This window comes from Falco naumanni, chromosome 2 (genome assembly GCF_017639655.2).
Source record: "Falco naumanni isolate bFalNau1 chromosome 2, bFalNau1.pat, whole genome shotgun sequence".
NCBI lineage: Eukaryota > Metazoa > Chordata > Aves > Falconiformes > Falconidae > Falco > Falco naumanni.
In genome coordinates, this window is record NC_054055.1 from 78,408,309 (window position 1) to 78,435,666 (window position 27,358).

General features: G+C 39.8%; 1 protein-coding gene across 2 annotated transcripts in view; it reads right to left on the minus strand.

Annotated features, from left to right (window-relative positions):
* Window positions 1-27,358, minus strand: part of KCNJ6 (potassium inwardly rectifying channel subfamily J member 6) — a 156,797-nt gene that overhangs the window by 111,677 nt on the left and 17,762 nt on the right. Inside the window, exon 2 of one of the 2 annotated variants that reach the window (XM_040585078.1) lies at window positions 2,394-2,442. The exons of the other annotated variant lie outside the window; for it this stretch is intronic. Coding sequence (XP_040441012.1) covers window positions 2,394-2,418 — 25 coding nt within the window. The 5' untranslated portion in view covers window positions 2,419-2,442. The remainder of the gene's footprint in view (window positions 1-2,393; window positions 2,443-27,358) is intronic. 2 annotated transcript variants of the gene reach the window in all.

Genomic DNA, 27,358 nt, shown 5'->3' on the forward strand with positions numbered 1-27,358 from the left:
AGAAGGGGCAGAAAGCAGTGCTTGGTAGCTTCATCAGAGCATTTTGGTAGAGAGAAAAAGATAGAGCAGTGGAGGGAATGTGGTTGTTTTTTTCTGGAACTGTGCAAAAATATGAACAGAGGAAAAAGACAAAAAGCACAGCTTCTGGGTGAAACTGGAAGGTAAATAGTAATTTCCTTATATTGGTACTGTGAACAAGCCATTTCTTGAGGCCTTTAAACCCCTATAAGGCCTCAAAGGTCTTTCTTTATTTTATCACTTCTAAGTAAAAGGCCCTGCAGTCCAAACCAGAGGCCCACCCTATGCCAGCTTGTTGCTACCCCATTCCATTTATTTCCTTTTAATCTGCGCTAGCTTTAAAATGAGCACTGTGGTACCTTCACTAAGAATTTTCTTTCCAGCTTGCAACACAGTTTATGATTTATTAAAAATATTTTAAAATGTCTTGAAATCATCTGAAAATTTCATAAAAGGCTTGCATGAAGTATGAACAAATCCTTATACAAAGCAGCAGTAAATCCTTTCAAGAAGCATGCTGTCTTAAAGAAGCCAAATAAAAGTAATTCACAAAGCAAGTACAAATCCTAAAGGAACTGTACAGTGCTCATGTTCCTGATCAGTCATAAAGTTTTACAGAGGCTGCTTCTCTGACTCTTCAGACCATTCAGAGTCTGCTTGCTTTGTCCTAACACTTTTTGCTGAGATTGCTTCACCTTGTTTCAGAAAGGTTGTGCAAAGCCCAGCAAGTAGCTAACATATAGGGCAGATACTTATCTGCTTTCACCTTTGCTAACAGGTTCCTCCTTTGTTCCGTCCATCTCCCACCCATCCATTGAGACAGTTATAGAGCTATCCAGCATCCAGGAGCACCAGAGAAGTGATGGGGTTGTAGGATGTTTCTAAGAATGACATTGTACAACCACAAAGATCAATGGAGCAAAGGAGGAACCTGTTAGTAAAGGGTCTGGTATCATTGCCCTTTTGGGGCCTGCTAACAGTTACCACCTAGGCTCTGCTGCGCCATGGATAAATACTTCTTTCTACTTAAGAATACTGCAGAAAGTGTAGGAATGTGGATCCTGTTGGCAGCTCAAAAAATTGAAAATCTATGAATCATGATCATCTCAGTCTGAAAAACTTGAATTTTGCCAGGTCTTATGAGGTGCAGACAGCGGGGGAGAAGAAGTAGTGGACAGAACAACATTCAGATAACAACACACACCTTCATGGCAATAACTCCAAGTGCTTTAATGAGAGTTTAACTACCCCATAGGGAGAGGAGCTCTCAGGTTGACTTCTGCATCCTGTATCTGCGCACGAAGCGTTAGGAGTAGGGCCTTTGCTACTTGGATGCTCTGCTGCCTCTATTGTGTCTCCCAGGTCTGCAGCACCTTTTTGTGAGATAGGTCGTTTCTGATACTGAGATCATTTTTTATAGCCAGTAGTGGTGACTCTGCCCTGCAATGGCATATGTAAGGAGATACAGAGAATGATTTCAAAAGGAAGCAAAGTGAACTGGGAGAGCAAAAATGCAGGGAAGTGCTGCCCAAATGGTACTTTTGTACACAAACAGATAAAATTCAACGGAAATAATTTTCTAATGTGAATGAGTCTTATGCATTTCTGTGTTTCTGTCTTTCTAGGATATCTGGTTAAGCACAGTAAAAGATTTCTCCCTCTTAAAGTCAATGTATTTAATCTTCCATAGGCTGTGGAGCTATATAACTTTTGGGAAAGAGACAGTGGCTTGGCAGGATTTCATGCTAAATTGCCTCCAAATTTAGTCCAGAAATAGATTATCAGCCTGAGTCTTTCAGCTACAAGTGTTTGTAAGCACTAATTTATTATCTAGATCCCATATTACAGCAGAAGTACAAGCTATCTCTTGTTGGTTACATGTTTAAGACAATGTACACCTCTTAGAAATCAGTGAAACCAATGGAAGGTTTTCCACATATATCTCTGGGCATATTGGGTGAATCTGCCAGGTGACAATCCTGAACAATCGCACGGCATTTAGTGCAACCTTTTGTAAGCCTGTGAAGAAATGTATGTGCTAACCTGCATCAAGTAAATTAAGCACTCATCAAATCCACAAGTAGGTACATTCTATTTAAGTAAAACTCAGGCTTATGAAGTCAAACACATAGTAGCTGCTTTGCTGGATTTAGGTCCAAATACAGTTGATTTAAACAATGCATGAAGAAAATAGCCCTTGTTTTGGGGATTCCTTATTTTTTTTAGGAGTGGAATGATTTATGATGAAGCTAGGAGTGAAGACAGGGCTGAATGAGATCCCTGAATGCAAGCACTATTCTCTGGTTTTGTGGCATTATGTAAGGGAGGGGGACAGATGGAAAAAGAAAGTGGTTGAACTTCCTATTTGTACTCACTCATTGACTCTGTCAATTTGGCCATCTCTGTTTCTCTTTTGGGCTTCTCCTGGGGGAACAGACAAAATAAAAACAAACATATATATATATATGTATATCATATAGATATAAATATAAATACACTTGAGTGCAAGTGGCAATGTGAGGGAAGGACACTAATCCTTTTTATATTTCTATTTTATTTAGGGATTTAACTTCACTCCTAAATAGCTTGCACCTCTAGGGACTTTTTTCTTGTAGTCTTTGCATTGTGTCAGCTGTGAAGTGTGAAACTTGTATTTATTTCTCTGTGTGTGTGTGTGTCTTGTTTGAGTAATTGAAGTTGTTAAAGTGATAATGCAGGAGGAAATCCTCCTCTGTTTCACACTCTGCACTAAAATGTGCAAGTTTGTTAGGACTTCCTGATAAAAGACATAAAATGACCGTCCCACAAAAGAGATATACTGAAGGAAAGAAGGTACTTATTTAGAAAAATAAATTTCATATGGAAGCTGTAGTGAGTGGTATGGTACTGGGTCTGACACAGAGATGAACTGACTGAAGTACTGCTTCATTTATTTCTTTGATACATGAGGGACTCCCAGTCAAACTTGCTTGTCTTTGTCACTTGATTTTGGCATAATTTTTTTAATCTAGTTTTGTTTTCCCATTTCAAACACTTGTTCTAGCTGTTGTAACTAAACTTGCTTTGACAGAAGGCTTGGCCAATCAAGAGCTCTTGGATTTTGTGGCATTTCCCTTAACAGAGATCAATGCCCCAAAGCACATCTCAGCCAGAGCAATGGAGGCTGCTTCAGTCTCCTGATTTCAGAGCCAGAGTTTGGCCTGAATTAAAACATTCAGCCCTTGAAAACCATTTAAACTCTAATTAGCTACTTCTGAGAAGATGTGGGGCTGCTGTCACCCTTACAATCCCTGAAAGATTATACTAGCGTCTTCAGTGACTGAGTCCCCCCAGCCCTCTGGGTTATTAGTGGCTACCTGTCCCTTACCCCACAGCTGTCTTGAAAATGCAAAGAGTCCAGACATTCTCTAGTTTTATCCACAGCTGACAAGTCCGGTTGGAAAAGTCAAAGGGAAAAGGGCCTGGAGTCAACACTGATTAATAATGGGTGTGAGAGCCTGCCTCTGCCTCTGTGGAGGCTGTGAGAGAGGGTCTTGTGGGCAATGAGTGTGCAGGTGTCAGCTCTTGATCCAAGCAGCTTTTTTCCCCAAAAACCTCAGCAGAGAGCATTTCCTCCAAACTATGTCTTTAATGGGCAGCAACTCCAAAGAGAAGCACCCTGCCCCCTAGCTTAACTCTGGGACAAGGTCCAGGTTTCTGGGCAGGGTGGCCTGCAGCAGGTGCTGAAATGGTTGGGGACAGGATTCAGCATGGCAACATCTCTGGTTGGTTGGTTATATACCAACAAACGCACTGGGGCAAACCACGGGCTGAGAATGATGTGAGAATGTTCCCTCCCAGGTGTTCTTTGACAGTCCAGACCTAGCCTTCCAATGCAACTTGGCTATGACATGAGCAGACCCTGCTGCAGACATTCCATGCTGTCACAAGAGCTATCCCTCCTGCTTTATTTAAAAGAGTACGATCATCTTATGACTTGAGAGGAGGTGAGGTCATCCATCTCTGTCTTATGCAGTACTGGCTTCTACTGGTGTAAAAATCTGAAAGAAATATTTTCTATACCAAATAGGCTACTACTTGCACTTCAGAAGGCTAGACTTCTGCTAGAAAAAATATCACATTTCATAGTAATAGGAAACATTGGAACACATGAAACAGGCAGATAATGCTTCACAACTGTATGCATGCCCCTTAGAGCATTTCATATTAAGAGAAAGGTTTAAGGTTATGTCCTGAATGTGTAGTGAGGTTAATGCTCTAAGCCATGCTGATAATGTAGCATTCATCATCTGATTCATGCATTACTATGAAAGAAAAAAAAAAAAAGGAAGAAAAAAGAAACAGCACAAGAGTACCAGTTACAAAAAAAAAAAAAAAAAAAAAAAAAAAAAAGTCCTTTATGGCAAATTCTTGCATGGTATTAATCATCAAGGGAAAGCACAGCACTGTGAAAATCATCAGTAATTTCTGTCCATGTTGCTTTATAATGTGACCTTAAAACACTTCCTTGCACTACAGAACTTATAGTTTATCAGGAATGAACAGTTGGGGAAGATCAACGTTGAGCCCTGAAGATGGAAGGCTGGATTTATTAGATTAATAGCAAGCTGTGATTTTAAATATTAATACTTTGCTCTTGCTTATTATGAAATATTTTTTACTAATGATGAGGTCTATCATAAGGACATAGGAGACTAGAATGTAATTTCCTTTTAAAATGAATGTATTAAATATAATATACAAGGAGGAGGTTATGTGTTTTTCAGCCTCTGCGTTCTGTTAATGATCAAAATATTTGTTTTGAAGAAGCTGGTAAGGGCAAGCATTAACAGAATGTACTTTTTCCTGAAGTAATGGTCTGAGACCAGTGACAGGTGAGCACAGAAACATTTACATGTAAAGAGACTGCATATCTGAACTGCAGCAGTTAGAGTATAGAAGGCTGAAGAAGAAAGCTAGGGTTCTCAGGCTTGCAGTACTGTCACCTGTGTGAATTTCCCTATCAGACAGACAACATGAAATGGCTGACAAGATTCAACTAATTGCTGTATTTGAAAATATTGAAAGAGTTGGGTTTACCTTTCCTAAGAGAAATGACAGGACTACTGAAGTTCTGATCTTGCTTCCATAGAAGATAACGGTAGTCTTGTGTGAATGTCATTTCTCAGTAGTACCGACTAAAAAATGACACCCTTTTCCCAGGTATTTTATTGGAGAAATTAATCTTTTTTTTACTGCTATCACTGAAGTTGAGAATCTGTGTGAAATTATTCTCTCAGGTTCTGCATTTTCCCCTTTCTCTACTGATCACTAGTACATGCACACACACTCTATGGAGTTCTTCTGGAAACTCTAGGTCCCACTCATCTGTTTTATCAAAATGGCATATTTTAAGAAAATTTGAACACCTCTAAGAAATTTGGGGTTTGATGGCAGATAAAAAAGGAATTCCATCATTTCTGATAGAATGAGTTCTAAGAGTTTAACTTTGGGGCAAAAAAACCCCCAAACATTAACACAAATTTTTGCTCCTGACTTCAGCAGATGAGATTTTGAAAACAGACTGACAGAGTAAGATTTAACTGCCTTTTTTAAAAAACAAACAAATAAAACACAAAAAACACTGTTTCATTTCAGGACAGAAATTGCCTTTAAGGGCAGACTGTGGTAGTTATTCCCTCTTGAGAATACCGGGTAAACAAGAATTGGCATCTCAGAATGCACATCAAGAAAACTAGGCCTTATTTTTCATCTCTCCTAAGACAGTGAGGTTCAAATTTATTTTTTTTTTTTAGCTATCTAGCCAGCATGGAGTGATTTCAGCAGGGATTTGAATCCACAGGCTGTTGCTGATTGTACCTGTTCTGGGGCTAAGAATCCAAATCTTCCACAACCTCAGGGGAGCAGCAGAGACCAACTCTGCTCTTTTAAGAGACTGGATTGTGTGCAGACATGTGCTACCCTTGCACACCTGTGTGGCACAGTACTGTCTTCCTGGGTGCATAAAAAGCAAGTTGTTCTGCTTTTCGTATTTTAAGTTATATGTTTATGAAGTGCAAGTGATAGATGAAATTGTTGTGATGCAAGAGGGGACATGTGAAATGTAAATTGGTACGTGAAGCATGCTAACTTCAAATAGTAAAAATGGCTATTTAAAATGCTTCTTTATACTTTTTGCACTGTTGGTGAGGTCTTTAATTCAGCTGAGGGTGTACGAAAGAAGCCACAAACTCTCATTTTCTAGTGAGGTCTTTTTTTTTTTTTTTTTTTTTTTTTTAATCTGCTTTATATAAGCTTCCTTAAGACAAATGAACTCTTTGCCCAGTCCAACAACACCCTGAGACTGTGGTGTCCTGTCTTGCACTGAATTTAATCTTAAATTATCATGCTGTTGCAAATTTCATGGGTTTAATATAACTCTAAGTGCCAACACAGAAAGCGTGGCCTTCACATCAGTCTCACTTCTCAGTGAAAGAAAGTCAGGCACCTTTGTATAAAGCTCTACTTGCCTGACTTCCCATGCTGCAGAGCCTGCCATAGGTTCTGTCAGAGGGCGCACAAGAAGATGTCAGTCATGACAACAAGGAAGTGCAGACTTTATATTTTCAAGCATCGTGCATGAGCAGACAGGGAGGATCATATCAAGTACCAGATGAGAATCAAAACATGGAGTACCTAGGTCACTTGTTTGGTAAGGAAAAATTCTTGGGCAAGAGAGTGCATGATCTTGTAATTTTACTAATGGAAGGACATGGACACATCCTGTGATCTCCTTTTCATGGTCTGTTAGCTTCAGCTGGCACAAATTGGTGAGATCATTCACTTTACTGCATGGCTGAAACTTCTCTTGTACTTTTGCCAGTTCACAAGTGCAGAAGTGTGCCAACATGCTAGGAATCTATCAACGTAATCTAGAACTCTGGCTGAGTTTTTCCTCAGTCTACTGGCTGAGCTATGGATCAGAACTCAAATACATTGTATCCATTAGACATACTTTTTGTGAAGTTTTGTAACTTTTGAAAATAATTCAGTAGCAGATCCCTAGTAATTTCATTGACACATCCTTTAAGGCAATAGCTGTTCAATCACTAAATGCAAATTCAATGAGCAAGAAGCAAAGAAGAACCTTTTCTGAAATTTTAGCTTGGAGTAATCTATCTTGGGATATTTCAAATTACTTTTCAAACTACATGGAAATGGCGTTATGTTTGAAACACTATTAAATGAGAATAATAGAATTTCATTTTATATAGTGTCTTTCATACTCCTGACATCTTCAAATGCTTTACAGTAATGAATTAGATACTGGTTGTTAGGCAATGGTGTGTAGGCAAAGGCAGCACTTATTATGTGTTATTCATTTTAGCAATAGCCTACACGCAGCTCTCGAAAGCATAGCTTATTTTAGGTGGAGAGGGATTTTTGGAAGGAGTTGGACCTCATTTGAAAAACGCCATAGGAACTCTCATTTCTATCTGGACACATATCCAACAAAGGAAAAAATAGCTTAATAGCCCATCTTTAGGACCTCTAACAATGAGATGCACTGTGTTATTGCATTATTTTACTGTTATTAAATTCAAGCTGTATGTAAGACCTGCCTAGATTTATGGGAGTTGCTTTTCATGCCTCCCTGTCCCAAAGCTAAAAAATAGTGTATATCTTGTTTATTTTTATTATTATGTCTTGACCACCCGAAAAAAGGTGGCTGGTCCCAGCTGCCTGCTTTGCCTTGTCTTTTAGAATTAACTCTTAGGGTAGGGACTGTAATGACTATATTTGTGCAGCAGCCAGCACAGTATGAACTCAAGCAAATTGGCTTCATCCTCAGCTTTAAGGGTGAGAATACTAGCAAGTAATCTGCATTCCCTTGCAGTGATCCCAGCATTTGCATGGCTAAGAATATATTTTAGAGGACTATCCTGTGCTTGGCACAAAAGGCGATTTCAATTTGCATCAGTTGGAATGAGTTTAACAGACAGTATTTGAATAGATGGAGTGAGCAGAGTTCACTGAGGGTGTACCTTAGCTGGTTTCGCTGGAGTTATTGAACAGTAGGGGTGAGTATGGCTCATTAATATGTTCAGATATCATAAAGCACTCTCAGTAGCTGTGATACGGGATGCCTTACATGGAGGAAATTTGCATTGACAGCAGGAGGAACTGAATTTATTTCTCTTGGTTCTAGAATATAGTTTTTACATTTCTCATAGTTTTAGTCAACTTACTCATCATTCACACTTGGTCTGTGAAATATGCATGGAAAAATCTCTGTGTATTTTTCCAGGCAGAAAATCAAGCAGCAATTCTAGAGAAGCTTGTCAGCTCCCCTCAGAATCAAGATACAAAGCTCTCAGAGTCCTGTATTAAAGCCATTGCAAATACATTGTTGTTCTTTAAGTAGGAAGAACAAATATTCACATATTAAACAGTGGGGATGGCATGTGGTGTTTCTGAGTGTAGGAAATGTTTCTAAGAACAGAAGCAGCATACATAAATGTTGCTGACTGCTGTTGAAAATGTATGCACCTACCAGAACACAAATAAATAAAAATTTGTTCAAACAAGATAGTTTGCAGGATGGAGAATATTCTTATCTATGAAACAAAACAACAACAACAACAAAAAAAAAAAAAAAAGGAGAGAAACACATTAAGTTTTTGGCATTTTAAGTAAGATCTAAGCTGTAGTAAGCCTCAGGTTTTCATTTTTTCTTAAATAACCTAAAGCACTTCACATTTTTAAACTATTACAATTGATTGTAGAGAACACAAATCTCAGAAAAAATATTAAAAAGTCCCACCTTTGGCAGCAAACCTCAGAACTACAGGCATTTAAGTATCCTTAATTTATTGTGGTAAAGGTGCCAGGAGATGCAGATTATTTTACTAACAATTCTGTTTTATATTTTTATGCTGTTTTATACATGTTATTTCTGCTATCAACTGTAGAAGAGTCACTTAAGCATTAATATGCAATGGCTATTAAGGAATTAACGGGAAAATTACACAGTGATAGGTTAATATAGGAATATTTTTGATATCTGAAGGACCAAAGGTGAGGGAGTTAAGTAATGTTGTGGTATTATTACATGATTAAAAGCAGGTATAGTTTTTTTTCTCTAGAGGGTGAAGTATATCAGCTTAATTTTCATCTCCTCCTTTCCCGGTTCCATCTGGGATGGACTTAATTTTCTTCTTAGCATCTGGTGCAGTGCTGTACTTTGGCTTTGGTGCGAGAACAACGTTGACAGCACACAGATGTTTTTAGTTGTTGCAAAGTAAGGTAAGGTTCCTGGATGCTGCCAGTGAAAGGGCTGGAGGGGCACGGGAAACTGGGAGGGGACACAGCCAGGGCAGGTGACCCAAACTAGCCAAAGGGACATTCCATGCCATATGATGTCATGCTGAGTATATAAACCGGGGGAAGAAGAAGGAAGGGGGGACATCCAGCATTATGGTGTTTGTCTTCCTGACTAACTGTTAGGTGTGATGGCGCCCGGCTTTCCTGGAGATGGCTCAACGCCTGCCTGCCCATGGGAAGCGGTGAATGAATTCCTTGCTTTGCTTTGCTTGTATGAGCAGCTTTTGCTTTACCTATTAAATTGTTCTTATCCCAACCCTCAAGTTTTACTTGCCTTTCTGATTCTCCTTCCCATCCCTCTGGGTGAAAGGGGAGTGAGCCAGCAGCTGTACGGTACTTCGTTACCATCTGGTAAACCATGACATCTCTCATTACAAAGACCCTATAGAATGACTGAAGATTTATTTGATTCCCAGATCCCAGTAAAAATATATCTCTTCTAAGACAATGAGTTGGGCTGTCTAAACAGTAGGAGAGCTTCCCCTTCTATACTTTGACAGCCAACGAACTATATGTACTGCTTGCTTTTGAGAAGCTCAGCTTGGGTGTTCTAACAAATTATGGATGAAGGTAATTGCAATGGAGTATTTAAGTCTTACACACAACATTTTCAGCCTACATTGTGAAACTAAGCAAGTGTAAGTATAAGCTGAAAATTGAGAAAAATATCCTGGCAACAGAGTGATGTAGTGATGCTATACTAAAAAGGTCGGAAGGCTTTTTACTTAGGGGTATTAAAACTACATTGGACAAACCAGCATAAATCGCATCTTGGAAAACAGTCTTCAAGACAGAGTGGAAAATCTTATATGCTTTGTCATCTAATCTCCAGATTTCAGGTAGGGTGGCTGTGTACAATTAATGCATGGTGCAGAGCTCTATAATCAGTGGAAATTTTCTTAACCAATTCAAAGACCTTTGCATCTAGCTCTTAAGAAACTGCTATTTTCCCTTCTAGGGCATAATTCATGAATATATTCTAAATTGTAACAGAAGAAATATAAATTACTTCGGCGTAACAGTAGCTACCATATTTTAAAAAGTTGGTAGAAACCCAAAAGAAGAGATTCACTACAGAAAACAGACTTAAAAATGCTTACCCGATCTTTTCAGCTGTTAATAATGCATATGTTTAGTTTTTCATGAACTCATTGCTTCTGTGCCCCCATAAGGGAAAATCTGAACTGGTTGTTTGCATTCTTGTTATAGCATTGTATTGTTGTTATAGCATTAAATTCCAGATTTCAATAAGGCACACTTAAAGAAAATTTATAGATTGGGGATTTCACATGAAAAATGATAGGTAGAAGCATGCCTGAACTAATCTAGAACATTATTTAAACTATTTAAGAGCATAATGATCTAACAAAGTATTTTTTTATTATTACTTGCCTTGATGCATTGCAAAAATAACTCATAACTGAATAGAACAGATCAAGCATTTCAAAACTGAACCTATTTCCTCAGGTACCTTGTGAGACTTAAATGATGAACATACAACTAGGGGAACTGACATTTTTCTTTGTTTTATGCTATCATCATGTTCATTCATTGAAAGTTCTTAAACAAGAACTGTCTTTAGTGTCAGATTTGGCTTCAAATGAATAATACCAAAGCATCTCACACAGTTTCCAATTTTAGCAGCCTTTTGTTGTTAAATCTATTTAAAAAAAAAATCTTCAGAAGCAGATACACTGAGAAGAACAAGTAATGTGTTGATGAAAAAAAATGCTAATAAAGAAAATACCTCACTGTCCTACTGAAAAATACCTGAAAATACCTCCCATTTACTACTCCCTGACAGAAAATTGAACTTTTGCTTGCTTCTGCTGATATTCAGGCTAGCTTACACAGATCTTTTTCAGATGAACTGCAAAAGCATTAAGAAAGAGAAATGCTGAGGTAACCCAACATTTCTGAATTTAAAAACCGAGACTTCATTCTCAAGTTGGTGTCTTCAACATAGAAAAAATAGAAAATGGGAGTGCAGCACTTTCAGTATGATTACTTTGTTATTAATGACCTTTCCACCTTAGGGTGAAACTCCTTCTTTCCCCAAATGTACAAAGTCACAACCCTGGCTTTCGATCTGCTAGCTTTTCAGAGTTAATGAAGATAATAATAGGAGCTGCAGCACAAACAGTCAAATCATAGACCTTTGGACATATGCCTGGGGTGCATGTCACCCAAGTTCAGCCCCCTAAAGATTTGGACATACATTTAAGCAAGTTGTTTAGACTCCCTGTAGCATCAACAGAGGGAAACTAGCACCTCCAAAGGCAGGTTAGCCAGGTGTCTCAAGCAGATGAAATTGCTGGTGGAAGTGCTCAGCTCATTTAGAAATACAGCTGACATGACTAAATCAAACTAAAACTTACTTGCTACATGGCTAAAGACGCGAGGTATGAAGCCTCCTGTCTCTGAAACTGCTGTGGTATTGACTATCATCTTTCTGCTGTGCTAAAGGTTTGCTCCTACCCTTTACCTCCCATTCTCCCCACTCCCTTGTACTATTTCTTCTCCTTGTTCTCTCTTGTCTTATCCAGCACATCACCTTTCCTAAAATGCTCTCGCCTTTCCCTTTTCTCTCCATCTAACTTTACAACTAACCTACCTTCTTTTTCCTTCTCTTCACACTCTCCCACACTTCCAAAAACAACGGCTGTGAAACTAGCATGCTGTTTGTTGCTATCACACGGTGCATGCCTCCCTCTCCACCCCTCAAACCCACACGTACTATCTATCTTACCTAAACAGACTGCACATCTTTGAGGCAGGGACTGCCTATTGCTTGAACTGTGCCGGATCAATCATAGCATTGCCCCAAGCCTTACGACTCTGTAGAGATATTCTTATTTTGATATGTACAATATATTATACTGTACATGATCATAAATGACAGAGAAGTACAAAATATTAATTAAGAAAAATGCAAAACAGGGTGAAAATCATTGCACTGTTGATCTCACCGTTCTCCTGGTACTTAGACCAAGCTGACAAAGGGTTCTGACTGCTTTAGGAGACTCATGCTTTTTGTTGGCTGAGGCTAGAGATAGCATGCACGTTTATTGTTCCAAACCAAAGGCTGTTTTCTGTAAAGGAATGCTGGCTCAGTATGGTGTAATGCTGCCTAGAGATCCCCAAGCAGCCTCTGAAAGAACAATAACTGTCAACCAGTAAATTAGTCTGCAAGAACCTTGCACAAATATAACTGTGCTGCTAGTACTTGAGTTAGCTTTTAACCTAGACTCATTTTGTATTGTGCCATGTAGACATCTGTATTGTGTCTTGGGGATTTGAATACATTTTAACTGGAATATCCAGACAAACTCTGTGTATAAATCATACTACAGATTTACAAGTCAGATACAGCAAACCTATGTGTTCCTCAGGTAGCGCAGCTGATTGCACTGTATATACAGTGCTGTATGATGGATAGGTTTCAAAATGTACTAGCTTGTGTTCTCTTTAAGTGTAACCACCCCCAAAATAATATATATGGTGCTACTGATAAAAGGTCATCTCATGAAGCTAGCCATTTCTGTTGCTTTTAATCCAATTGTTAATAGTAATAAAACATGAATAGCTATTAGCTTCTAAAGGGAAAATAAGTGTTTTATTAGAGATGGAATGGGATAAAGCATTTTATTCTATTAAAAACATATCAACCGTAATGATATTACCACTAGCAGATACATCTTCTAGGCTCCTCTGCTGTACCTTGATGTCTCTAAGAATGCTGTCCATCGCCTTCCTACATGATTGCTCCTTCCTGAGCCCTCTACGCTCCTGTATCATACATACTTCCCTGACTATCACTCCAAAGGAGTCCCTGCCTCTTTGGTATTACAAAGCTCTGCCTTTTCCTCCACCTTTTTTGATTGTTTTAACCACTCTTCCCTCTTGTCTGATATGCCTCCATGCACAAAGTAGATGCAGCAGTGTGGTAAGGAGCAACGTCTGAAGCTGCCCATGGGCCTGTGTGAAGGCTGAAGGCTCCCAGTGTAGATAAACACCTTGTACAACGGTACAGAGAAAGCAGAGAGCAGGAGCTCAGGTCCAGCCTACGTATGAAAGAGTGAGGTGCTCACCTGGCCCCAGAGCTGCACAACCAGCTGCCAGAGAGGGTAATGTCAGGTAGTGAAGACTCACAGAAGTATCAGAACTTTATGCACATCTAATTGATTGTCAGCTGAGGATCCTTCCTGGTTTCTGTCACCTTGAGTACATTTACCTGTAAACTAGGACAAATTTCCTCAGTACACCAGCCACAGTGCAGAGACCTCCCGTCTACCACTGATGTGAACTAATACAGCTGCACACCTGGGAGCCGGGGTGGGGGTGGGGGGCTGGGAAGCTGCATCACCATTAACACCGTGGGTGGAGCTCATCAGCTTGGCCCTGGGATGCACTGACGTGACTGTAGCATCTCCACTTCAGGAGGCAGGACGGTTTCTGATCAGCTGAGTATAGCTGCACTATGCTGCACTGCATGGGATAGAAGTCAGAAGTCTCTATGGTTATTTTGTGAATTTCTGGTACTATTGTGCTGATTTGGAGTTTTCTTGGTCTTATTCTTTCTTTATTTGTGGTTAACAATGGTTATCTTTTTGAGAAAAAACATTATGGATATCTTTTTTAACTCTGCGGTGGGTTGACCCTTGCTGAATGCCAGGTGCCCACCAAACCCACTCTGTCACTCCCCTCCTCGGCTGGACACGGGAGAGAAAATATAACAAAAGGCTCATGGGTTGCGATAAGGACAGGGAGATCACTCACCAATTGCTGTCACGGACAAAACCGACTCGACTTGGGGAAATTAGTTCAATCTATTACCAATCAGATCAGAGTAGGATAATAAGAAATAAAACCAAATCTTAAAAAAAAACACCTTTCCCCTACCCATCCCTTCTTCCTGGGTTTAATTTTACACCCTATTTTCTCTATCTCCTCCCCCCAAGCATTACAGGGGGACAGGGAATGGGGGTTGCAGTTAGTTCATCTCACGTTGTCTCTGCTGCTCCTTCCTCCTCACACTCTTCCCCTGCTCCAGCACGGGGTCCCTCCCATGGGAGACAGTTCTCCATGAACTTATCCACCATGGGTCCTTCCCACAGGCTGCAGTTCTTCCCAAACTGCTCCAGTGTGGGTCCCTTCCATAGGGTGCAGTCCTTCAGAAACAGACTGCTCCAGCCTGGGAACCCCACAGGGTCACAAGTTCTGCCAGAATACCTGCTTCAGCATTGGCTTCTCTCTCCACAGGGCCACACGTCCTGCCAGGAGCTTCCCCACAGGACCTCGAGACTTCCCATGGGGTAACAGCTTCCTTTGGGCATCCACCTGCTGTGGTGTGGGGTCCTCCATGGGCTGCAGGTGTAGATCTGCTCCACCATAGACTTCCACCGTCTTCACCATGGGCTGCAGGGAATCTCTGCTGTGGTGCCTGGAGCGCCTCCTTCCCCCTCCTACTTCATTGGCCTTGGTGCCTGCAGAGTTGTTTCACATATTCTCACCCTGTCTCCAGCTGCAGTTGCACAGGTTTTTTTTCCCCTCTTCGTAAGTATGTTATCCCAGAGGTGCTACCACCATTGCTGATGGGCTTGGCCTTGGCCAGTGGTGGGTGCATCTTGCAGCCAGCTGGCATTAGCTCTATCAGACATAGGGGAAGCTTCTATTAGCTCCTCACAGAAGCCACCCCTGTAGCCACCCCATGCACCAAACCTTGCCATGCAAACTTCATTGTCTCCTCCATTTTAAAACTATGAGGTAGTTCGTTATTACTCAGAATTACAAATATATTTCCTAAAAGCTGTTTTGTGAAATTTTAATCAAGAATAAATGCAGTCAGAAAAATTATTAAATTTTTTTCTCCAATTTTCAAAACATCCCTTTTTCCTATTTTAATGGTGTCTTTTCTTCTCCCCAAAGTCTAGATTATGCCCAACATTGATTCAGTTATGTGCAAACCTAGATAATAAAAAGATAAGCACATAACAATTCCCTTTCTGTCCTTTTAACATATGTATTCTACCACTGTGCAAAACAGATGTAATATATAAAAATCTTCTGAGTTTTGCAGCTTGACTTGATTTTGATGTCTGCTGTATAATTCTTAAATGCTTAACACTACAGAAAACTCTAGGTAATTTAAGGCTGAATTAATCTTTACTCACAGAAAATGGGAACAAGAATTAGGCAAGATGTTTCATTGTTTCTTGGTATCTTTTAGTTAAAATTCCAGTTGTTTTTTTATTATTATTATTTTTTATTTTTGTCTTACGGAAAACAAAGCTTTACTTCTAGTAATGCGTACTACAACAGAACAGTTCCAGGCTTTCCTAACCATTCAACAGAACAGATCATTCTGCTCTGCAAAGCCTTGATGTGTAACTTTATGGACTATTTTTCATCTCTTTCTGGTTTTCTGTTTCTTTCCAGAGCAATTTCAGCTGCAGAAGCCTGGAGAATGTTATCTAACATAGACATATATGCCCTGATTGTGAAATTCAGTGAGTGCAGATCTGTTATGTGTCTTCATGAAGCTCTGCTGGATGGGGTCAGAACACAGGCCGGCTCAGTCTAGACAGAGATGTCTCAGTGCAGGGTCAAGGCTTAAGGCTCTGACTTCCTTCCAAGCTCGTCGGTGGTATTTGAAAAGCCCAGAATTAAAGTGACTACCTTGGTTCGCATTCTGTTGGAGAGAAATCACGTCTCCTTCTCTTTTCTGAGTATGCAGTAGTAATAAGATATCTTCATTTTTCTGTCCACCCTCTGAAATCAACCCTGTTGATGCAATTCCTCAGATAATAATGATTTTCACTTTGTTAATTTGATTGCTGTGTAATTACAAATTTTATGCAAGATGGTACAAATCATGGCTACAAAGGGTTTCACATCAAGCAAGGTAAAATGAGATGTTTACCACAGCGATCGTAATAACAATTGGAAAAGCAGGCACTCCAAACACTTATATGAGAGGAAAATGACTTGTTTAGGCTTTATGAGACGGTGTGTAGTTGTTTCTGCAACTGGTCAGATATATCAGGTTTATAGAACATCACCAGAACTGCCCAGATCTTCCCAGGTTACAGCTGCTGGTCTTTTTTGCAGACATGCCCACAGTATACTGGAGCTCAGAATGGCATTTCAGTGTTACAGCCTTGGGGACCAGCCTCTTGTGAAAGGCTTCATCCAGTACTTCTGGGGATCTGGTTAAATCACACCTGCGTTTTCCATATCATTCCACGCTTGCTTACAATCTATCATTGTGAAGAATACAATTTACCTTCAACTTTTCTAGAAACTTTATAATTCAGTTCTAATGCACTGTCTGAATTTCTGTTTCTGCTACTGAAGGAAGTTGCTGGTGTGTGCAATTCCCAAGATGAACAGTTATTACAGCTTCTTTTTCCTTCATGTAAAATGAAAAAAATCCCAAACATTTTCCCTCTCACACTTCTCTATCTTTCTCATTTTTATGGAATCTTTTATTTTAAAGTTTGTTGTTGCTTTTCATTGTGTTGACAGTCACTGCTACTTTGTGGCTTCCTCATAATTCTTACTTGGCAGTTTTTGCACTGAAATTACGATCAGCGTCCAAATTTTCCAAGCTACTGGAAGTTTTCTGATCACATTAAAGATGTGGGTGAATAATACCTTTGGAAGTTAAGCCCTGAGTGTTTTAATAGAGTCATTATCCCTGTATGTTGTCACAACAACTAGACCCTTTCAGTGATTCAGATCCAAATGGAAAATCACATCCCAAATTACAATAAATGTGGGTACATGCAATTATCATCACAGAAGGCACTCCAGTTTCCATGCTCATTTCGTCATGTTTTTCTCACCTGAGCCTGCCAACAAGGATGCTAATTAATGTGTTGGGTTTTTTTTGAAATGTGGACACCTGCCCATTAGGATCTACCAGTTCTTAGTATACAGAGAAAGCTGTCAAATGGTAATTACCTTTTGTTTTCTGCTACTCAGGTCTCTGAAGGAGAAGTTGTTCTCACATTATCAGATGGGCATGAGACCTCTAGTGCCTTTGGATATTTTTTAATTTTCTGCTTAGGAGGGGTTCCTTTGGTTGGTGGTTTACTTTGTTTGTTTATGGTCTCCATTTGTTCTTATCCACAAGGTCACATCATTTCAAAAATCACTTCTGTGATTTTAGGGGAACTTTAGGCTCAAGGAGAAAGAATTTATTACCATATTACTAAACTGGTCCAGAGAATTACTTTGGCATATCCAAACATGTAATTAAGAGTAGACAAGAACTACTGGATTTATCAGATCACAGCTCCACTTTCAGAAAATGTGTGCAGAATATTTAACCTTGGCACTTTATAATTATCTTATACTTCCTTATTTGAAAAGAGAAACATCCCACTATAGCTTTTTAATGAATAAAATCTGACTTACTACTTTGAGAACCCTGGGCTGTATTCTTCAGCACAACCTTGATTATTATGATTTTAAATCCTTTCTTCATTCTGCCTAGCACAATACAGCATATTCTTTATTAAAGAATTTATACGTGGTATCTCCATTAGTGAAAGTCATGATAGCAATCTGAGCTAGTTTAGAGAAATTGGAAAGAGCCTCAAACCACCTACCTTGGGCCCCCTCTGGGCTCTTTCTTGCTAGATGCACAGCCAAATGTGGCACTCTCCGTGTTTTGGTTGTATATTTTGTTAAAACACATAATGATTTAATCCTGATTTCCTTGGTATTCTCTGAATCCGAAGGTCTCTGATCTACAGAATGTGTTGTATTTGAAATACACAGGTTTTCCCTGGCTACCCTTTTCATTCTTGTTGTTGCTGATGATGCTGGTTTTAGTGAGCTAAAATCTTGAACTCGTTCTTCAAGACCTGTCCTGCCCAGCACAGCAACACCGAGTGGCACTTTACTCCTCAAGAGATCAGCAGGACTGCTTTCTGTGGGAAGAAACATCAGAATTTGGCTTTATGTATTTAGTCCTAGTGAGATCACCCTCCTTCAGCAGAACCAGCCGATGCTGCATGAGCAGGGGAGAGGGGGACAGTAGGGGGACAATGCCTCATAGGGGAGAGGGAATAACACGTAGGGGTAGAAATGCTTGAGGAAGCTCAAAGGCATGGAAAGACAGGAGAACCCCAAGGGAGTTATGCAAAGAGGGGAGGGTTGCACAGTAGAACATGGCCCCAGTTTGGAGACTGGAGGCAGAATGTCTGTCTCAGCATGGCAAGACATCCTAGAGGAGCCAGTCAGCCTGCTGGGAAGCAGAGTTTATTAGCTTGGGCATAGTGCCGTGTTAACGTGGCTGTACTGTGTTTGGGTCTTGAACAACTATATCTGTAAGATGTGCTGTGTGAGGAGTACCAGCCTATTCAGCTCTATCTCAGGAGACTAGACACTGTTTGATGGGTTAGTGCATGATGTTTGAGGAGAAGCAGAAAGAATTGAGCTTTTGGGTTTTAGCTTTAGACCCTGAAGGTCCAAGATGCGAAAAAAAAAAAAAAAAAAAAAAGCCTAATTTCTTCTCTTTAGAGTCATTGATATTAATACCTTTCTCTATGCCAACTTCTGTGTTGTTGGTGGTGTTTTGTGTGTTTTTTTTTAATTCAGCCATTTTAAAATAGAATATATTTATAAATGACCCCAGGGCTATCATTATTTTTTATTCTGATTTGCTACTGAAATGTCTGTTGTGACTGAGGTGCCTTTTTTTCACTCTTCTAACAGCATTTCAACAGTTTTGAGGTCTGTTTCAACCACATTCATTAGAGCAGTTACAGGTTTCAGTCACATTAATTTATCAGAATTTTTTTGAAAAATGGCAGCTGAGAAGAAGCCATTGCTTGGACTCAACTGCTAGGCAGTGGACAATTCACGTGGGACAGTACAACAGGAATTTGTGCCTTCTGCTGCTCAAAGAAATATACACAGATGGTGCAGAATATGCACCTTCAGGGGCTCAAGCAGTGACAGTTCTGTGATTCATTAAACTTAAGCAGCTTCCCTTAAGGTCTTGGTAAGTCACAGCAGTCAGTATGTTTACACCTGGGGCGCAACTTCAGCTCCAGAGTAATAGTTGTCTTTTGTGTATTTACTTATGTGGGATAAAAAATTTAATCAGGGAACAATTTATATTTAAATGTATTGCACAGAACCTTGCTTGCACAACTTTCTGTTTCTGTGCAGCTCTTTGCATTTCTCATTTTGCTACAGCCCTCTGTCTTTTGAGAAGGGTATAAAGTTATGTCCTCATTACTCCAGTTGTTATAGGACTTGGAGAATAATTGTGTGACTCTCCTGACTAGAATAGATTGTCATTGTATGCTTTTTTAAATGGATGTCTCTTAGATTTTACATCACCCATGAAAAATTATTTTGATTTTTCATTTTATCCATACCCAAGTAAAATTGTTCAGTAGTAGAACAAGAGTACCAGTTTAATGTAAAATATGCATCAATTAACTCCTTTTAGAAAGTAATTTAACACTGTTTTCTCCCTTCTTCTGCAATGGTATAAGTTCTTTTGTTCCAGTACTTCCTGAGATGACCTGCTGCTGATTGTACAAAGTACACTTAGTGCTGCAGTATTTTTGGCTAAGCTGAAAATTGCTGGTGGTCTAGAATCCTTGACAAAGTCTATTCATCTGCTTGCCAGCCTTCATCATGGATTAAGGTAGTAATACCACAAAACCTCTCTAGTCAGGAAAGCAATTGCACACCTGTTTAAGCAGATGGTTAAATGCCACTGAAATTGGTTTTTGGTGGCATAATAGAGAAGGGCATGAGGACTCATATTGATAAAATGCTACCATTATGGAATGATGTTCCTGAAATGACAAGCCTCCATGAAGCTATTAAGAGCAGGTGCAGATGGATGAAAGAATGGGTGAGGAGAGGTGGGGAACAGATACCTTAGTGTTTTTCTCCCATAGTGTGCCTATCGGTACAGAAAGTACAGTCCAGATGATTCTGGATAAGAATTAGCAAAGGGCGAATTACTTTTTCACATCACCGTTTGGACTTTTTCTGCTCATTGGGACAGCTCAAGACAGCTTGCATGATGGCAATCCCCGGTGTGCTGTTTGAATATATAATAGGAATAGGATCCAGCAGCATGTGTATACATGGTGCAGAACAAAATGTTCCGTAAACCTTGACAGAAAAGTATATGTCCTTGCCTGAAATACATACCCTTGAAAGACACAGAAAGCTGTTAATATGTGTACAGTCTATCAGGAGTGGAAATTGAAAGGGGGAGGTGAGACAGGGGAGATTTTGTGGCTGTGTTGCTATTTATCACTTTCTTCAAATAGACAGTAACCCATGAAGATACACAATCTCCTTTCAGGAGTACCCCAGACTGAATTGCTGAGCTCCCTGCGGAGAATTCATTCATCTGTCTGCCAGTCCTTGTGAATTATTTAACTCCTTCAGGGCTGCTCAGAAGGGTGTCACTTTGGTTTAACCTTGCGGGCTGCACTGATCAGAAAAGGCATCTTCTATTACCTTCTATTTGTGGTCTCCTTTCACTGTTCTTTCACACCCTGCCAGCCTGGGAAGTGCTGTGTCAAATTATAAAAATCATTGATCTTTCTGGAGCACATATGGAGACTGGTGGAAATTTCATCTAGAGAGGTGCTGACACTGAGAAATGAATGACCAGCCAGCTCTGAAGGTACTCTGTGGGACACATCTACTTATTTTGGCACCTAAACACCTTAAAAGTCCTAGACATATATTTTTTTTTTTAATTGAAAACAGTAAAAACGCTTAGATTAAACTACTCCAAACCATAATATATAAGTACAGTACAAGCGTTGTATTGCTACCCTTGTTAGTACTAGAAATACTAATTCTTCAAAAAGGGAGCTGTAGTCTATGTTGCAAGTAACACCAAGTGTGTACAGTGTTGAAAAATGGTTTTGAAATATATTTTGAGAGGGTATTTAGGATATTGTTACACACATATGTAACTGTATGTGTTACATATTTTATCCTAATGGCTCTATTTACACGATGATCCCTTTACTGCTATGAGAATACTTTCATATTTGAGTGGAAAATAGCTTCTGGAGTTGTAGGAAGAGGTATCATCTCTGTGTGTCCCAAGTGAAATGAGGTATCATATTATAGAACTGTATTCTTGTTAGAGTAGATGTCTGTGTCCCAGGATATCCTGTTAGGATAGCTATGTCAACAAATTGTCATGTCTCTAACCAGTGTAAAAATAACAATACAACTGATGATACAGTCTCAGCAAATGTTGTTTGCTATTATTCTTTAGTGTGTATTAGCAAAATTGTGTCCTGAATTCCTGTGTTTATCATTCGTTATCAATTGCCCAACAGCATGTTCTGTATTTTTCTTGCTTGTTTGAAAAATAATCAGGTTAAAACATTGATTTTTTCAGGTTGAACAAATTAAAATTTAATAGTAGCAAATGCCAGCAATACTTCCGACTAAGCAAAGATTTCATAAGTAAAACAGACCTTTGAAATACCCATTTTATTTTTGCCCAGAAGTAATCTCTTTAGGGTCTGAGACAAATATCTGAACTGGCTAGAATAGAAACAAATCTATCCAGATTTTCATTGAGTGCCCTAAGGTGTTCAATTATGTCTAAAAAAAATGGGCTGATTTGGATTATGGACAGATCATTCAATTTGGATAAAATACAGACCTTCCCAATACCAAATCTTTGGGGTTTTAGGAACTCTAGTCCAAAGGCAATTGCACTGAGACCTGTCTTCTATCCCAAAAAACTTATAGCGGTCTTCTAACCAGAAAAAGGGAAAGCATAGTATGAAAGATAGTATTTCTTTTACCTCTTTGGATGCAGTCAGAAGCATAGTGCCAGAACTCATCTAGAGAAGTTTGTTTGATTTTGTTTTAAACAAATAGATTTCACAAGCATCTGAAAAGAATCTGAAAAATCTCCTATTTACAGTTTTCCTATCCTTGATTTGGGGTGACCTCTCTTGCAAATGAACCTGTTTTTTAAGAACTCTTGGTGCTTCATGAACGTTTTCTGAAAGGAAGGAGTTTTCATGTCACGCTGCCCCAGTCAGGACTCTCGAGTTAAAAGAAATTATAAAATAGGTGCCACTCCCTTTTAGAGTCATTACCTTTCAGCTCTTAAAAATCAAGGACGGACTACCTGAACAGCATAGTAGTAAGATCATCAGTGTCATCGGTGAGTGCAGGATTGGCTTTGCGCACAGGAAAAGTGGACAACAGACTACTGGAATTTCAAAGTCACAATTGTCTTGCAGCTTGGTCTAGCCAGAGCTCTGGAAATTCAGGCTGCTGAGTTGAGAAGGCTACAGCTGAGGAGATGAGGATGAATTCACAGAATGACAGAATGGTTGAGGCTGTAAGACATCTCTGAACGTCATCTGATCCAGTTCCCCAAAACAGTGCCACCTAGAGCTGGTTGTCCAGGACCATGTCCAGGTGGCTTTTGAATATCTCCAAGGATGGAAGATTTCACAACCTCCATGGGCAACCTTTGCCAGTTCTCAGTCAACTTCACAGTAAAGAAGTATTTCCTGATATTCAAAGTGTCCCGTGTTTCAGGTTGTGCCCTGTCATAGGGAATCGCTGAAAAGAGCCTGGCTCCATCCTCTTTGTGCTGTTTCTTAAGGTATTTATATACATTGACAAGATGCCCCCCTGAACTTTCTCTTCTCTAGGCTAAGCAGACCCAGTTCTCCCAACCTTTCCTCACAGAAGAGATGCTCCAGTCCCTTAATCATCTTCATGGCCCTTCATTGGACTCTCTCCAGTCTGCCCATGTCTCTTGTACTGAGGAGCCCAGCACTGGACACCGTACTCCAGGTGTTGTCTCATCACTGCTAAGAGGGAAACTCTCTCATCTCCTCTCTTTCACCCACCCAGTAGCAGGAGCAGTAGCAAGCTTGGCTCGCCACAGCTTTCACCAGGGCCTCTCTCTACTAGCTTTGCCCATTTACCCTTCTCAGATCAAGAGCAGCTTTGCCTGAACTCCTGAACTCTTCACTTTGGAGTAGTAACCTTTCACCCTGCGATGCTCCTGAGAAGCTCTGAGCCAGCTCTGGTGCAGTAGAGCACAATACAGTCAGCCACGAATGAAAGCAGACACTAGCTCATCGTGTTTCTAATGCAGTCATATTCACACCCCACACACTTAGAGCTGATCCAAGGCCCATTGCAATCAGCAGGAGGCTTTCACTTGGCTTCAATGGGCCCTTGATCAGGCCCATAATTAGTTATACTTCCATTACTGCTCAGCAGGAGTCTGAAGGCAGAATCTTGTACATTCCTGTCTTTTTTCTTGAGAACACTCCTGTTATTGAAACACGATGTGACGAACCTCCCTAAGGTGCAGTAAAAAGGGCTTTGTTTTTTTCCCCCCCTTCATGGTTACACAAAAATCTATAGCTCCTTTTGTTTTTCTTTTGTTTGTTCCCTCCCACAGTAAGCACATTAATTACCTGCTCCTTCAGCCTTTCTTTTTTTCAGTTACAGTAACCCTACTGGAAAGAACTGATAACAAGAGAGACTTCATAATCCAGACTTAAGTTAAGAGCAGTTTAATATATAAAAGCATGCAAGTGATATAGGTTCTGTTATCCCACTTTGAAAAGTTACATTGAGACTTCTGAGCCTAAAATTTCTGGTACAAGTCCGTGGGTGTTTGGAGTGTAACTCAGGCTAGAAAGTTCTAGCAGAGTACAGTCTGCATCATTGCAATCCCACACAACTACGCAAAGCTAGCTCCAGGAGTAAGGATTATTTTTGAAAAAGGTTTGGAAAGGCAGAGGTGAAGACATCCTAAACTGCACTGAAACAAACATTAACAATTCCAGGTATACACATCATAATATATGGGCTGTTGGGCTTTTTCTCTTTTTTTCTTTCTTTTTTTTTCCTCCTTCTCATCTGTCGAACTCCCAAAGGGTCAGATTGTGTTTGCTTGTTTGCTGACACTAGTCTGGCCTCTATGGGGAATTCACTGTGTGGCATGTTGGGGTGAGCATTTATAGGAGGCTTGCTATCTTGCACTAACTCACTGTGTGAACTTGCTCAGGACAGGATTCACCTCACCTCACTTCAGCCATCCTCACGTTAAGCATCTGCTTCTGCAGGTCATCCTGTCTGTCACTACAGGCCATTGGAAAGAAAAGGCACTGCTTTGCTCCCTCCTAAAGACTGCACGGGGAACTGTCCTCTGGAGGTACCTGCCTCCTTCAGTTAGTTAGAAAGGGTACCTAGACAAGGGGCTGAACCTAGAGGTTTAACTTCTTGGTAAGACAAGTTCTCCTCCTTTTCTTTGGGTGCAGTAAATGTTCTCCATGCGCTCAAAGCACATAATGTTCTCTGTTCTGTTTGACATGGGCATGTTCACATTGAAGGTAAGGTTCAGTATGGGCAAGTGTATTGCAGGCTGTATGGGGTAGACTTGAGGACAAAACTAGGGATAAGACACCTTTGTCAATAAAAATGTAAACTCGTCATCTCAGTGGCTGGAAAACTCCCAGTCTATCTACAGTGTTATCAATACCGAAAGGTTTGAGTGCGATGACTGGGACTATATTTCACCCAGAAGGAAAATCATCTCACACACCAAATACATATGCATCACAGTATTGAGGCATAACCTGTGAAAGCAGAGAGGAATCCATCTGGCCTGCCATTTACGGGCACTGCATTTTTACTGTCACTTTTAAAAAAGTTACGTTAACACCCACCTCCGGGCTAAGTCTTTGCGTATGCAGCTCTGCCCTAAAAACATTCCCTTTCTCAGCTGGAGAACCTGCCCCTGTTTTGCCCATGTCTCTAGCTGTTCTTTCATGTTCCTGGTACAGAACAAGACACTGAAAACAGCTGCATAACATGTATGTGCATGTCTCTGGGGAAGGTGAAGAGAGGCAGCTGCTGCCTTTGCAGAATGTAGAAGTGCTTTAAAAATACTTTTTATGACACTGTCTGAATATGAGTGACTACTACTTGAAATTAAAACCTAAAGTAAAACTTACACAAAAAGATATCTTCTGATTATTGTATACAATTTACCTAACAGACATATTGAAGTATTTTTTATGTGTGACATCTAATACATTTTCAAATCTCAGGCTTCATTGGCACTTCATCTACCATCCTTCATGTCAGTTGCTTTCGCTCTGATTCCATATTGTTTGCTTTCCATAAATAATACACTGCTCTTTTCTAGCTGACAAAGGACAGCAGTTAAGAAAAGACTTTCTTGCTTCTCCTTATTTGATAACATCACTGAGGAATCCTAGATGGAAAGAAGTAACTTCTCCTATCATGTTAAGCCTTAACAATTTGCAGGTAATTCCACTGCAGTAAATTCTATTACGTAAAATTGTTGTACCTGAAAAACAGACATCTACCTGCACTGTTGGGTTGTTAAGTTGCAGTTTGAGCTGTGCTAATTGTTTCTTCTTACAATGTATAAGCAGGCATGGGAGACTGAAGGACAGAAAACAGGCTGAAAGTGTTTCTCCTGACCCACACTAAATTTTCCATGTTGCCAAAGGACTTAAAAAAATGTCTCTGATCTTTGAGAGATATGGTTCTTTCCTCTCCAAATATACGAAGTCAGACACTAGTAGCTGAATAAGATAAGAAGTCACAGAAGACGAGTTCTGATATCTGGCAGAGCTAATCAGGTCATACTCTAACATCTGAGCAGAAAATGAAGAATCTTAATTGGAAACACATGCTGGGGCTTGACATCTTCTCCATTTCCATTGTAATGCACATTTGATGGCAGCAGTGTACAATAAGGGTTCAACACCCTACAAGAACAAAACACAGTGGTTTTAAAAGCAGAAAAAAATCTTAGTCATCGACTGGACTTATTAAATTTTCTTTAACTCAGATTTCTGAAGATTCGAAGAGTTTGTAGTATTTGTGCCTCAGAGGTGCATTGCTTGCTTTTTAATTGGGGAGGTAGGTGGATGATCTGTTTAGGAGAACATGGTGGCAGCATTCCCTTCCCTCAAATTTACTGTAATTGCTCCAAGGAGTGAGAAAACAATCAGGGCAGTGAAATTCTGAATCTTGCAGTCTGCTGCGCTGGAGGAATCCTGTGAGACTTTGAGTCACTAAGGTTATTTTTCCTTTGTTTTAGCTCTGTATCTCATATTATTGCCCTGCCTTCTAGATGCCCAGTTGGGATGGACTCATTCATCTTTATGAAGCATGCATTTTTGAACTGTATCATGACTAGTGTCATGACCAGACACACATGGGCTAATTTCCTTTTGAGGAATGCTAGATGGATGACCTGTTCTGCTGCCAGTATCTGAACTGCTGTTTCCAGGACTCCTTGAACATCTTTGCATACCTCTGTGCTGTGCTGTGCTATCACCTCTTGATATAGGAAGAGCATATGCTTACCTAGCAATTGACTGTCACAAGAAAGGTGACTGTTGCAAATGCATTTATAGTCAAGCTATTGAATTAGCTGTCCCTTTGAATTTATACGTGCTAGTCCATGAATGTACAGGCATAGATCTCTGTGTGCTCATGTGCACACAAATACACACACCGTCTGCATATTGTCTAAGTTTAATTTTAATTTTACTACACATATTTTCCTTGTATTCCTGCCAGTGATTTTAATGGACTCTTTTCTTTCTCTGCTTACTGATTCCTGAATTCTTTTCACGGCAAATGAATAGAAAAGACAATATATGGAGAAAGAATTTGAGGAAAATAAAAATGTACATTTCTGATGCATGCTGTATATTTTACTCTTGAGTGGGGTATCTTCAGTGTCCTTGTAAGGGATGTTATGCTGACAGAACCAGTGGAGAATGTAAGAGTGATTCACAGTGAAAATTGGTGAGGAAAATTTGCTATTTACAGTCAAACAAAGTCCTCTACAGACTTCTGACTACATAACCTTTAATATAGAAAAACAGTTAATAACAGTTTCTTGTAGATTGGCAACATTGAAGCAGAGGCA